Below are 14,398 nucleotides of genomic sequence, written 5' to 3' on the forward strand. Positions count from 1 at the left end.
TAGCCTCATCTTTTGTGAGCATTTTGTTTTTTTTTAATCACCACATTATCTCTTTTTGTATTGGAGATATTATGCTGTTTTCAAACGAACGTATCAGAAAAATGCTTCGCAGGCAGAAACTTTTATGTGTAAATAATCAAGGCGACGCGACATAGGCGAAATCGGATTTATGAGTATTTGCAATATGACAAAAACGGTTGTCAAATTAAAAAATGCCATCTGTAACGGATGTTGCTCGTATAATACGAGGCATGTTTTTTAAGTAGAAAGTACCGTTTTGGAATTAAAAAAAAAAAACGTGCAAAGATATCGCAATAATTTTATTTTTACATGAAAGCCTGTACCTTAATCTACTTTTTCTACATAATTTCCGTGAATATTGAGGCACTTGTCATAACGTGGCACCAGTTTTTCAATACCCTCCTCATAAAATTCTGCCGCCTGACTGGTTAACCACTGTATCACAACTTTTTTGACTTCGTTATCGTCTTGAAGACGCTGACCGCCCAGGTGTTTCTTCAAGTGCAGGAATAAATGGTAGTCACTGGGCGCCAGATCAGGGCTGTATGGAGGATGATCTAGAGTTTCCCATTTAAAAGATTTGATGAGATCTTTGGTCCAATTTGCCACATGTGGACGGGCATTGTCATGCAGCAAAACAATACCCTTACTCAACTTGCCACGTCTTTTGTTTTGGATTGCACGGCGCAGATTGTTCAATGTCTCACAATAAGATGCTGCATACATACTTGATTGTCTCATTACGAGGCAGAAACTCCACTAGCAATACTCCTTTTCTGTCCCAAAAAACTGTGCACATGATTTTCCGGGCAGAAATTGTTTGCTTAAACTTCACTGTTTTGGGTGATGATGAATGTCGCCATTCCATTCCATTGTCTAAAAAATCTTCACCTTCATTGTGGTACTGCTCAAGGAAAGTCAATGCACTGCCTAAACGTTGGGTTTTGTGCAAATCCGTCAACATTTTCGGAACCCAACGTGAACACAATTTCCGGTAATTCTCGGTCACAATGCGATACAAAACACTACGAGAACATTGAGGAAAGTACAATGATGAAATTGTAAAGCGTCTGTTTTCTTTCACCTTTTCGTCCACTTTCTGCACCAAATCTTCATTAACGACCGAAGGACGCCCACTCCGTTCTTCATCATGCACATTTGTGCGGCCATCTTTAAATGCTCTCACCCATTTCCTTACCATTCCATCACTCATAATGTTTTGTCCGTAAACTTCACAGATCTCACGATGAATATCGATCGGTTATACGCCTTTAGCACTAAGAAATCGTATGACAGCCCGTACTTCACAATCGGCGGGGCTCACGATTGTCGGAGGCATCTTAAACACTCAATAAACAACGTATACAATGAAGAATCAGACTGTACTGGCGTCTGTGCATAGTCAAGAGATGTAGGTAACCAGCGCGCATGCGCGGAACGCCGACCGTAGCGCTGCGGCGGCGGAATCGCAAAACGGTGCTTACTTAAAAAACATGCCTCGTAGCTTTAATTGAGGATGGCCGAAGTCAACGTTATGTCTCCAATACCCTGGGTATATTTCGAACAACAGTTCAGGATGCCTGGAATCGGTATATGGAAACGGGAAATTTCACCAGGCGAGTAGACACTAGATATTAGTCCCTTAAAGTTTCTTGACCTTTTTTTTTTAATTTTCATGTTTTAGTTAGTTTTCAGGTTTTCAGTTCTTACCTACGTTCTGATGTTTGACTTGTTTTTAAAGATTTTTTCCAGGCGTTTGATTTAAAGCAGCGTATCTCTAATACAAACAGAGATAATGTCGTGATTAAAAAAACAAAATGCTGACAGAAGATGAGGCTACAATGTATTTGATTTAGCAATAGCTACTACAGCTGCTGCAGCCTACAGCGTGTTACAAAGTTAGGGCAAAAAACTTTGTCTTATTGTTGTGCCCTGTAAGTATATGCTCAAAATAAATTCGGAATAAAAATTTCTGACGTAGCATCCGTTAAGAAGGAATTAATTTACAATTTAAACTAGGGGGTACTAGTTTTTAGTAACCGGTTTTTTTTGTCGGTGAGTATATATATATATATATATATATATATATATATATATATATATATATATATATATATATATATATATATATATATATATATATATATATATATATATATATATATATATATATATATATATATATATATATATATATATATATATATATATATATATATATATATATATCCCCATCTCCCCATCTCTTTACCATCTTTTGACGGGAGATGCACTAATATCTCACCGACACTTTACGACATCGTCTGAAGATATAGAAGAAGTTTTGCTTGCCGTATCGGTGAGAACCAGCCCCTAGACAGCCCACCTGATGAAGGGTAGGCCCAGAAACCGGTTGTGGGAGTGGAGCTTGGTTCCCCCCTTTACGACAAGCAAAACAATTTTCTTTACTTTTTTTTTAATTTTCTCTACTTTCGATTTTCGAAATTAGAAAAAATACACAGCTAAAAGGCAAGAAAATATTATTTATTAATATACACTAAAGCTGTAAAATTTTGTTCATTTTCATATATTTGAGGCGGGCCGAAAAACGCTCTTTACCATCTTTGACGGGAGATGCACTAATATCTCACCGACACTTTACGACACATCGTCTGTAGATATGAAGAAGCTGCTTGCTTGCCGTATCGGTGAGAACCAGCCCCTGGACAGCCCACCTGATGAAGGGTAGGCCCAGAAACCGGTTGTGGGAGTGGAGCTTGGTTCCCCCTTTACGACAAACAAAACAATTCTTTACTTTTTTTTTTTAATTTTTTCTCTACTTTCGATTTTTCGAAATTAGAAAAAAAATACACAACTAAAGGCAAGAAAATATTATTTATTAATATACACTAAAGCTGTAAGAATTTTGTTCATTTCATATATTTGAGCGGGCCGAAAAACGCTCTTTACCATCTTTTGACGGGAGAGGCACTAATATCTCACCGACACTTTACGACATCGTCTGTTGATATAGAAGAAGTTTTGCTTGCCGTATCGGTGAGAACCAGCCCCTGGACGGCCCACCTGATGAAGGGTAGGCCCAGAAACCAGTTGTGGGAGTGGAGCTTGGTTCCCCCCTTTACGACAAGCAAAACAATTTTCTTTTTACTTTTTATTTTTTTTTAATTTTTTCTCTACTTTCGATTTTTCGAAATTAGAAAAAATACACAGCTAAAGGCAAGAAAATATTATTTATTAATATACACTAGCTGATATTTATTAATATACACTAAAGCTGTAAGAATTTTGTTCATTTCATATATTTGAGCGGGCCGAAAAACGCTCTTTACCATCTTTTGACAGGAGATGCACTAATATCTCACCGACACTTTACGACATCGTCTGTTGATATAGAAGAAGTTTTGCTTGCCGTATCGGTGAGAACCAGCCCCTGGACAGCCCACCTAATGAAGGGTAGGCCCAGAAACCAGTTGTGGGAGTGGAGCTTGGTTCCCCCCTTTACGACAAGCAAAACAATTTTCTTTTTACTTTTTATTTTTTTTTAATTTTTTCACTACTTTCGATTTTTCGAAATTAGAAAAAATACACAGCTAAAGGCAAGAAAATATTATTTATTAATATACACTAGCTGTAAGAATTTTGTTCATTTCATATATATATATATATATATATATATATATATATATATATATATATATATATATATATATATATATATATATAGAAAATCTAAGGATTTAGTTGGGGTTGCAGTCGGAAAGGGTTTGACAAAGAATTAATACACTTTGTTAATTGTCAAGCTTTCGGGAATTTATTTTTCCTTCCTCCAGGACACTAAAATGGAAATACAAGTTAGACAATTGCTGTTATAAAAGTTAAGAATAAGACTTACTTAACGTGGTACAGAAAATACCTTCATAAAAACTACATTAAACATGGTTTGTGTTGATAACTCCACCGTGAAAGCATCGCTGACCAGTCAACCACAAGGACTCTTATAAGGCGGTTAAGCCGCCAAATATAAGTTAGAACATTAGAATAATTAAGAGATGTTAGAAATTTTTAAATTAAAGAATTTTTTGCGTCTCAATCCGAAGCGTGGAGGCGCAAAACAATTGACAGGCGACAACCGCGACATCCAAACGTCAAAAGTCAATTGTCAGAAGTCAAGTTAGTAAAAGTGATCTATGGATGTCGAACAAGGCTGTGGCATGTCCATCATTGTATTCATGTAAAAAACCAATGGTGTGGGTGGTCATGTAGAAAAGTGGAGTGATCAAGGCACAACACTAAAAAAACACTAAAAAACATTAATAAAACACCCTTACTCGTGCAACGAGAGCAAAAAACAATTAGGTGGTAAAAATACAATTACATTTACAATTCAGAAAATGTCACCAAATATCTGCAACCAGAAATACACCGAGCGCAATCAGAAAAAGAATTTTCTTATAAGCAATTGAATAAACATTAGGATGTGCTAAAAATTCTGAAAAAAAGACAAGAGGTGCAATGCAAACACTTAGAATAGGCCAAATGTGAAGAAGGTAATGAGGAAAATATGACAATAATGTTCATATTAATCAATGTGAAAAACTGTCACAAAAAATCATTAAATTGTACAAATTTTTCCTTCACAATTTTTTATTAAATTCACAGGAAATTCATGAACCAAACCTTTTCATAGTATTGGCAATACTTCCAAAATTACAAAATTACATAAGGTGTAAAAAACTACAGAAACACACTCCGCAAAAAGGGGGGGAACAAACAAAAACAGCAAATTAAGACAGTTGAGTGACAAGGCAAAGACAATGTGCGGCTTGGACAATCCAAGAAAAGGCAATGCACCAAACTGACAGTGCACTCCACGCAAATTGCTTATTATCATTAAAAAAACATTTAATCAAAGGTAAAACCACCGTTGGTTCGAAGGAACCAAGGGAGGTAATAAAAAAAGAGACAAAAACAAGTGCACACAGGCTTTCTGTTATGGTGTAGTATGCACTGGAAACGTATTAGTGCATATACCTGCAGCAGAAACAGTCCGAGTACTTTGCAACCCCACTAAATCCCAGATTTTTCTTTCTCACTAGTCAGTCAAGACTACTTTCTGCTTATATATATATATATATATATATATATATATATATATATATATATATATATATATATATATATATATATATATATATATATATATAAAAGAAAAACTGGGATTTAGTGGGGTTGCAGTCGGAAGGGTTTGACAAAAATTAATACACTTTCTTAATTGTCAAGCTTTCAGAATTTATTTATTCCTTCCTCAGGACATTAACGTGAGGTACAAGAAAATACCTTCATAAAACTACATTAAACATGGTTTGTGTTGATAACTCCACCGTGAAAGCATCGCTGACCAGTCAACCACAGGACTCTTGTAAGGCGGTTAAGCCGCCAAATATAAGTTAGAACATTAGAATAATTAGGAGATGTTAGAAATTTTTAAATTAAAGAATTTTTTGCGTCTCAATCCGAAGCGTGGAACAACTGACCTGACCTGACCTTAGTCAGTTGTTTTGCGCCTCCACGCTTCGGATTGAGACGCAAAATGCTATCTCAAAACTGGCTCTGTAATGCTCTGATGGCAGTCAGCTGCAAGTCGCAATGGGGAGCCCGGCTGGTCGCTGACTCTTCACGGTGGAGACAACACAAACCATGTTTAACCGGATTTTGAAATTTTCTTTAATACCCGTTAACCTGAAGAATAAGCAATAACAAAGATGTATTAAGTCTTATTGGTGCTGTCAAACTCCAACACTAAATCCCAGATTTTCTTTCTCACTAGTCAGTCAGAGACTACTTTCTGCTATATATATATATATATATATATATATATATATATATATATATATATATATATATATATATATATATATATATATATATATATATATATATATATTTTATTTAATTTTTCTTGGCTTTAGGTCAGGTAAAAATAGAGAGAAAAACGTTTTTTTTTATATTAAATATTTCATGACGTTTCGACCTGGTAGGGTCTTTATCAAAATTTATTACTAAAAAAAAAAAATTTATAGTCACATTATGAACGTACTAATTAAAAATAATAGTAATATATATATATAAAAATTCTATTTTGTTACCTTGAACGTAGATTGTTTACTTATTACAACTTATCATTTTCTTTCTGAAATCTATTTTTATAAGGTGGCATGAGAGAAAAAAAAATATATAAAAAGCCTACCTTAGCGAAGAAAATATATCCAAATTGGTTTCCACACACATAACACAAACATATCAATAAAGTCGACACAATTTTTGCACAGAGACATACACATTTAATGGATTTTACAACACTGAATAATATATCTTACTCAGGTTGTTTATATCTATCCTATCATTAACAGAGTGTTGGTTTTTTTGGATAGCAATAGATTCAAGAATTTCTCTTTTTTTGGTATTATATTCGGTGCCAATTATTTTTGTACTTTCAAAGTCAAAACTGTGATTTTTTTGGATTTCATGCAAAGTTAGGGCTGTTTTATTTTTCTTGTCGTATTTATGACCTTTTAAACGGTTTTCAAGATACTGACTGGTTTGTCCTATATAAACTCCACTGCAATTTTTGCAGGGTATTTCATAAATTAAATTGCTTTTTTTGTTTTTCGGTGTTTTTGTCTTGAGCCTTGAAAAATTACTCGCCAATAAATTGTGTGATTTGTGACATACATTGTGAAATATATTGGTTATTCTCCCATTTATCGATTAATTCGTTATTTTTAATTTGCTGTGTGTTTGTTAGGCAACTAAGACTTAGATTGTTAGGCCTAACAAACACACAGCATCTAATCAATAGGCTAATAAATAAATATATTCACTCAATGTTAAAAGGGCTAAAAATTCGCAATGCTATCCCACCAAAAATATACGGACTCCCTAAATTACATAAAGATGGCATCCCATTGCGCCCCATTGTTTCATGTACCCAGTCACCATTTTACTCACTTTCAAAATATCTCAAAAATATACTTAACAATATAATATACAAAAACGATTATTATCTAAAAGATTCTTTTCAATTTAAAGAAAAACTAAAAAATATTAAAATTCCAAAAGATTATGTACTTGTCTCCCTAGACGTTGTATCTTTATACACTAATGTTCCAATAGCTCTAGCACTAAAAATCATTAAAAATAAGTGGAATAACATCAAAAAATATACTGACATCCCCTTTGACGAGTTTATAAGCGCAACTGAACTCACATTAAATTCAACTTTTTTTCAATACGAAAATGAACTGTATAAACAAATAAAGGGTTGCGCAATGGGTGCTTCGATTTCAAGTGCAGTAGCACAAATAGTAATGGAGGACTTAGAGGAAACAGTACTCTCAAAAATCACCTATTCGATACCGTTTTTCTTTAGATTTGTTGACGATTGTATAATGGCTGTCCCAAAAAATCAAGTTGAAAACATCTTAACAATATTTAATTCTTATAATAAAAATTTACAATTTACCATCGAAATTGAACAAGAAAATAAAATAAACTTCCTTGATTTAACATTACATAACATAAATGGAAACATCAGAACCGAATGGTATACCAAAAAATCATGGTCTTCTCGTTATTTAAATTATAATTCTCATCATCACATAAACCAAAAAAAATCTGTAATTATAGGGCTAGCAGATCGTGCAATACAACTATCAGACCCAGAATATCGACAAAACGCGATAATTAAAGCTAAGGATGCTCTTAAATTAAATAGCTACCCACATGACATAATTAATAACATTTTTAAAAAACGAATTCACAAATTTTACAACTCACACCAACATAGTAAACCTATAAATAAGGACAATAAAAAATACATTTCTATCCCTTTTGTGAACGGACTGTCACAACAAATAAAACATTTACTTGGTAGTTATAATCTCAATGTATGTCACAAATCACACAATTTATTGGCGAGTAACTTTTCAAGGCTCAAGACAAAAACACCGAAAAACAAAAAAAGCAATCTAATTTACGAAATACCCTGCAAAAATTGCAGTGGAGTTTATATAGGACAAACCAGTCAGTATCTTGAAAACCGTTTAAAAGGTCATAAATACGACAAGAAAAATAAAACAGCCCTAACTTTGCATGAAATCCAAAAAAATCACAGTTTTGACTTTGAAAGTACAAAAATAATTGGCACCGAATATAATACCAAAAAAAGAGAAATTGTTGAATCTATTGCTATCCAAAAAAGCCAACACTCTGTTAATGATAGGATAGATATAAACAACCTGAGTAAGATATATTATTCATTGTTGTAAAATCCATTAAATGTGTATGTCTCTGTGCAAAAATTGTGACGACTTTATTGATATGTTTGTGTTATGTGTGTGGAAACCAATTTGGATATATTTTCTTCGCTAAGGTAGGCTTTTTATATATTTTTTTTCTCTCATGCCACCTTATAAAAATAGATTTCAGAAAGAAAATGATAAGTTGTAATAAGTAAACAATCTACGTTCAAGGTAACAAAATAGAATTTTTATATATATATATTACTATTATTTTTAATTAGTACGTTCATAATGTGACTATAAAATTTTTTTTTTTAGTAATAAATTTTGATAAAGACCCTACCAGGTCGAAACGTCATGAAATATTTAATATAAAAAAAACCGTTTTTCTCATTTTACCTGACCTAAAAGCCAAGAAAAAATTAATAAAATATATATTGGAGAGGTCAAACAAAAGAATAAAAAAAAAAAAAAAAATATATATATATATATATATATATATATATATATATATATATATATATATATATATATATATATATATATATATATATATATATATATATATATATATATATGCTATATATACTATATATATATATATATATATATATATATATATATATATATATATATATAAATATATATTACATATTATATTATAAAATTTATTACTAAAAAAAATTTATATATATATATATATATATATATATATATATATATATATATATATATATATATATATATATATATATATATATATAGTCATATATATATATATATATATATATATATATATATAGTCTATATATATATATATATATATATATATATATATAGTCTATATATATATATATATAGTCTATATATATATATATATATATATATATATATATATATATATATATATATATATATATATATATATTAATCGGTTTAAAACGTTCTACGTCTGCCTGTCTGTCTCTCCATGCACCGTCTCCGAGAGATCTTTCCTCCATAAACGTGTCAATCCCTTCCTGCCAACTTCTTCTCGGTCTACCCGGTTTTCTTCTTCCTGCAGGTTTCCAGTTTATAATTTGCGTTGGGATTCTTATTTCTGCCATTCTTTGGACATGCCCGTACCATATGAGTTGACTGTTCTTTATGTCGTCCACTATCGTATGTTTAACTTCCATAATCTCTCTTATGCGTTCATTAGTTATTCGCTCGAGTCTTGATTTGCCTGCTGATCTTCTCCAAAAATCCATCTCTGTAGCTTCCAGCATTCGTCTTGTTGTTTCCTTAATTGGCCAGACTTCACAGCTGTACGTGTTTATGATGGTATTGTATATAGAGTTTATATCTAAATATTATTATTTACAAAAAATCTGTATCTAGTTCTCAGTAAAGTTTTCCATCATTTGTGCCTACAATTTAGTTTACCGATAATAGTTCTGTTTCTAGTTTTATCGATATGGAAGTACTTTACCTTGTTTTATATTACATTTCAATTAGAACTCACATCTGTCTTCAAACATAAACTTTCTTGGCGGTGCGGCATAAATCTAAACTTGCAGAGTATTTAACAGCATCGAAAACAGTTTCTCACCGAAACCACCAGCCTTTCTCGAAATGTAAAATCAATTTCAGGACCTACCAAAATAGAGTAAAATAGAGTCGAAAGTTCTGTGACTGGGTTGTTCGGATGTATGTATATAAATAAGTAAATGGAGGAATATATAGGTAGACATACATATACATTGCAGCATGTCCTCAGATTGTCTTTACAAGAAGAAAAAAACTTTTTTATTATTGACATTTTGAGAAAATGCATTCATCATAAAATTTTTTGCTGGTTCTAAAATGGTTAATTCCGTTTATACTTTTCCAAATTTCCATACCGTTTTAGAGAAAATTAAGAAAATCATGAAAATATGTTTGTATTTTTAGAGTCACACTTTTGGGAATCAAAAGGCGTTTCTATGGTAATATAATTTCGACTTCATTCTTTGATGCATGATTATATTATGGTGGTTATTATTAATTTTGATTAACGCCGTTTTCTTTGCTGTTGTTAAAGTATCATATTTTCCAATAAATATCATCACCGTTTCCGTAGCATTGAACTAAATACATTTTGTGCTTCTTTAACATTTTAAAACAACAAAAAAACATTACGTTAATTAAAATTCTATGAATAAAAATATATCAAAGAATGAGAACAAAGTTATATTACCATAGAAACGCGTCTTGATTTTTAGGACTTAAAGGACCGGAAAACAGTATGGAAATTTGCAAGAGTATAAATGGGATTAACCATTTTAGAACAAGCAAAAATTTTTATGAAGAATACATTTTTTACAAAATGTCAATAATAAAAAAGGTTTTCCTCTTGTAAAGACAATCCGGGGACGTACTGTATATTATAGAACGACCATCTAAAACATAAACGCATAAATCGTTCGCTACTTTTAACAATTGTAAGTACCTACTGGGGTATTATAAATGAGAATTTCATGTTTTTATACTAGGTGTGTACCGGGTGCGCGTCTACCAGGGCTATACCGGGTGCGTCTCAAAAGTGGCTCACTCCTATAACTTTTTTATCTTTTCAGATAAAACACGGAAATGATATGTTAGTATATGACATAAATTAGGATTGATTGACGTATTAATTTGGTTTCGATCACTTTCTGTTTCACCGGAAATTACTACAACTTTTGATTTTTAAATGGCACCCTCGGTATCTTTTTACTTTATTCTAGAAAATGACATATATCATATATAAACTTTTGACATTCATTGACATATAGGGATGAGCCACTTTTGAGACGCACCCGGTATACAATGTAAATGTATCCAATGCTATAAGTAATATTATAGTGCAGGAGATTCTGATCTATAGATATTTCACTTACCGACAATGGGTACTTACTATGTCGGCGTCAAACCGTAAAAATCGTCATTCCCTGAAAGGACTAGTCAATTCACGTACTGCTGGCTAAAAGCGTAACTCTTCAATTGGAACCTCGTTTGACAGTAGATCTTAGTCGTTTTCTGTAATGACGAAATATGTCAATGAAACATTAAAAAATGGTTTAAACCTCCAATAAACTAGAATAAATAGCTTTAAACAAGAAAACCCCGATAAAAAACGGGACAACTTCCAAAACGGTAAAACCAGTCCTACTTTTGTCTTGTTTAAACCTGTTTTTTCTTGTTTTTTAATGATATTTTCTATTTTAAAACTGTTTGTAAATAAACTTCCTCCTATTTTCGAAGAATGTTATAGTAAACTGTTTATCTATCAATAGGTCCAGGCACAAATCAAAAGGAAATGGAGAGCGGCCACTTTCAGACCAAGAGCAAATTCTTGTACAGTAACAACGGTTTCGGTAAGTAAATTTATTAATTATTATAATTGTAGAATTCCATAGCTTTACGATAATTAAAACATATCAGTTTGACCCTTCTATATTTATATATCCCATATCATCAAATATCTAAATTTATAAAAAAGTAAATCAATTAAATCAAATATTTCTAACAAGGCTATTTTCATCATTTATTCTATCCTAAAGATGGTAAGTCAACTAATCCAAATAAATCCTTGCGTTATTGTAGCAAAACATGTGAAATGTTTATTGCTTAATTAGGTGAATTTACTGCTCGTAAATATATAGAATATCTGATGAGCTAGGCCAGTGTTGTTCTTGCGGAGCTGGTCTTGGTTTTTCACAAAATGCAAGACCAAGGCTAGCGTTAGATCTACTAGACCAAAGCCAAGACAGTCCAGTGCAAGACTTATGCATGACCAAGACCCAGCATCTCTTGTAGTCTTGCATTATTTTCACATATTATGTTTCACAGACAAAAATTAAATAAAATTACGAAATTTTTAGCATCTTTTAAGCCATTTAAGGCCATTTTTTTATTAGCCATTTAAGAAAATAAGTATGATATAAAAAGTTAGATGCTGGTTCAATATACGGTCAAGGACACTTTTTAACTCTGTGGTCTGTATTTTAATGCGACAGTGATAAATATAAATGAGAGACAAGGGACAAAATAAAAAGCGGCATATAGTTTTGTCGATTTTTACGTGTATAGGCAGGGCTATGTGTGGATAGGTAATAAACTTCGCACTTTTCTCTCTCCGACTTACAAGATCGCCATAGCGATTCACTTCTAGACATGTAGGTCTTGTATCTTCTCTTGTCGACCCAGTATAAATATATGATTATCTTAGCCTTAAATAAATTAGAAAAAAGTTGTTAGGTTAGGTTAGGATTAAAATAGAATTGAAGATAACATATCTAAACTCTGAATTACTCTGAAAGAAGACGATTGCATAAACATATTATTTTGTAGTAAAGACAATCGATTTACCATTTCAAATGTGTTAGAAAGAGTAATTTCCTAATAACATGACCTAACTTCAATATGTCATCGGTCGTAACCTCGTGACCTTATCACCGACGTACGTTCATTTATATTTCGTATAATTTATGATATTACGCAATCGTCTTCTTTCCTGATTCAGAGTATATAAGATATAAAATTGAAATGTCACCATATTTTAATTAATACCTTAGTTTTAGAATCTTAGTTTTAGTTTTGTTTTTTTAATGTAATATTTATATTCTTTTTGTTAAGTCTAGAAAACAAGTTTTTTTATTCATTTTCATAAAGGTGCGTATTCATTATCCGAACGAACGAACGAATGAAAGTGCGGTATATTTAGACGGGGACCGAACGCATGCGGCCGTTCGTTCGGTCGTGCGCTCGACCATCCGCTTCGAGTTGGTACATCAAAGGCGTTCGCCTGCGTGCGGTTTCAGATTTAAGGTGCGTATTCATTATCCGAACGAACGAACAACGAACGAACGAACGAATGAAGTGCGGTATATTTAGACGGACCGAACGCATGCGGCCATTCGTTCGTTCGTTCGCTGACCATTCGCTTCGAGTCGGTACATCAAAAGGCGTTTAGACGTCATGGTACAAGAATACAAGGTATGATCGATAGCGGCTCCAATTTCGTTCAGTTCGCGCATACCACCTGTGACGTCACTAGGAAAACTGAATAAATAAAAAAATAAAGAAATTGACAGGAGATCTGCATTTTGAGGTTATGGTTAAGAATTGTTTATTTTTAAGACTTTTAGTTCGTTTATTTTAATAATTACTAAAACCAGCAGTTCAAAAAATATATCTGTTAACATGGATTTAGGACATTAATTGAAAATGCTAAATTTATTTCTATATTAGGTATAAAATTGTTTATTAGGTTTAGTTTGCAGTGTTTATGGTAAATAATTTTCATTTTTATTGCCTCTAAATTCACATGAGGACAGAGATGAGGATATCTATGGAAAAATAACCACATGAGGAATTGTTACATCATTTCATTTAAAAATGTTGGGAAGTTTATTGTTTCCCATCGAAAAGTAGAAAAATGCCAATGCAGATGAACATATTGTAATTGTGATGAAAGCCAAAGATGATTTATTATAATTGAGTGAAGTAATACAAAGGGTGAAGTTTATTATATTAGTGACCTGTGCTTCTTTTTATAGGTAGATGTTTCTGGTTTGAGAATAAATCGGTTGAATCACACCCAAAATGTAAAGGAAGTATTTGCATACCCAAAATATGCCCATCAAGGGTTATATAGCTCAAATTTCCTTTAATGGTAGGCAATTATTCAATGCAAATTAACTTTTTAAGTGGCTGAAATATTAAATAGTTTACAATATATGGTATATCACTAAAATATATATATTACTTTTAGGTACAATTAGGGCCCGATACATTTCAAAAGTAGAATATTATTTTATATTAAATGAGGTATTGTGCCAACAATCGTTTATATTATTAATAACAGCGGAGATATACAAATAACAGGAATAATAAATAGTTCTTAATAATAATAATAATAATAATAATAATAATATAATAATAATAATAATAACTTTTTCTTAACAATTTGCGCACACGCCTGCCGAGGGAAGAATGAGGAATGGTGAGGAGGGAGGGAGAAATGAGGGAGGAGGGAGAGAGGGAGAGAGGAGGAGGAGGAGAAAGTGAGAGCT

The 14,398-nt window shown here is 32.1% G+C and overlaps 1 protein-coding gene across 1 annotated transcript in view; it reads left to right on the top strand.

The window, feature by feature from the left end:
• Window positions 1–11,740, top strand: part of LOC115880941 (calcitonin gene-related peptide type 1 receptor-like) — a 176,708-nt gene extending 164,968 nt beyond the window's left edge. Inside the window, exon 5 of the mRNA XM_030898273.1 lies at window positions 11,618–11,740. Coding sequence (XP_030754133.1) covers window positions 11,618–11,740 — 123 coding nt within the window. The remainder of the gene's footprint in view (window positions 1–11,617) is intronic.
• Window positions 11,741–14,398: the final 2,658 nt, after the last annotated feature.

This window comes from Sitophilus oryzae, unplaced genomic scaffold (assembly GCF_002938485.1).
Source record: "Sitophilus oryzae breed Bouriz unplaced genomic scaffold, Soryzae_2.0 scaffold_1666_pilon_pilon, whole genome shotgun sequence".
In the NCBI taxonomy this organism is placed as follows: Eukaryota; Metazoa; Arthropoda; class Insecta; order Coleoptera; family Curculionidae; genus Sitophilus; species Sitophilus oryzae.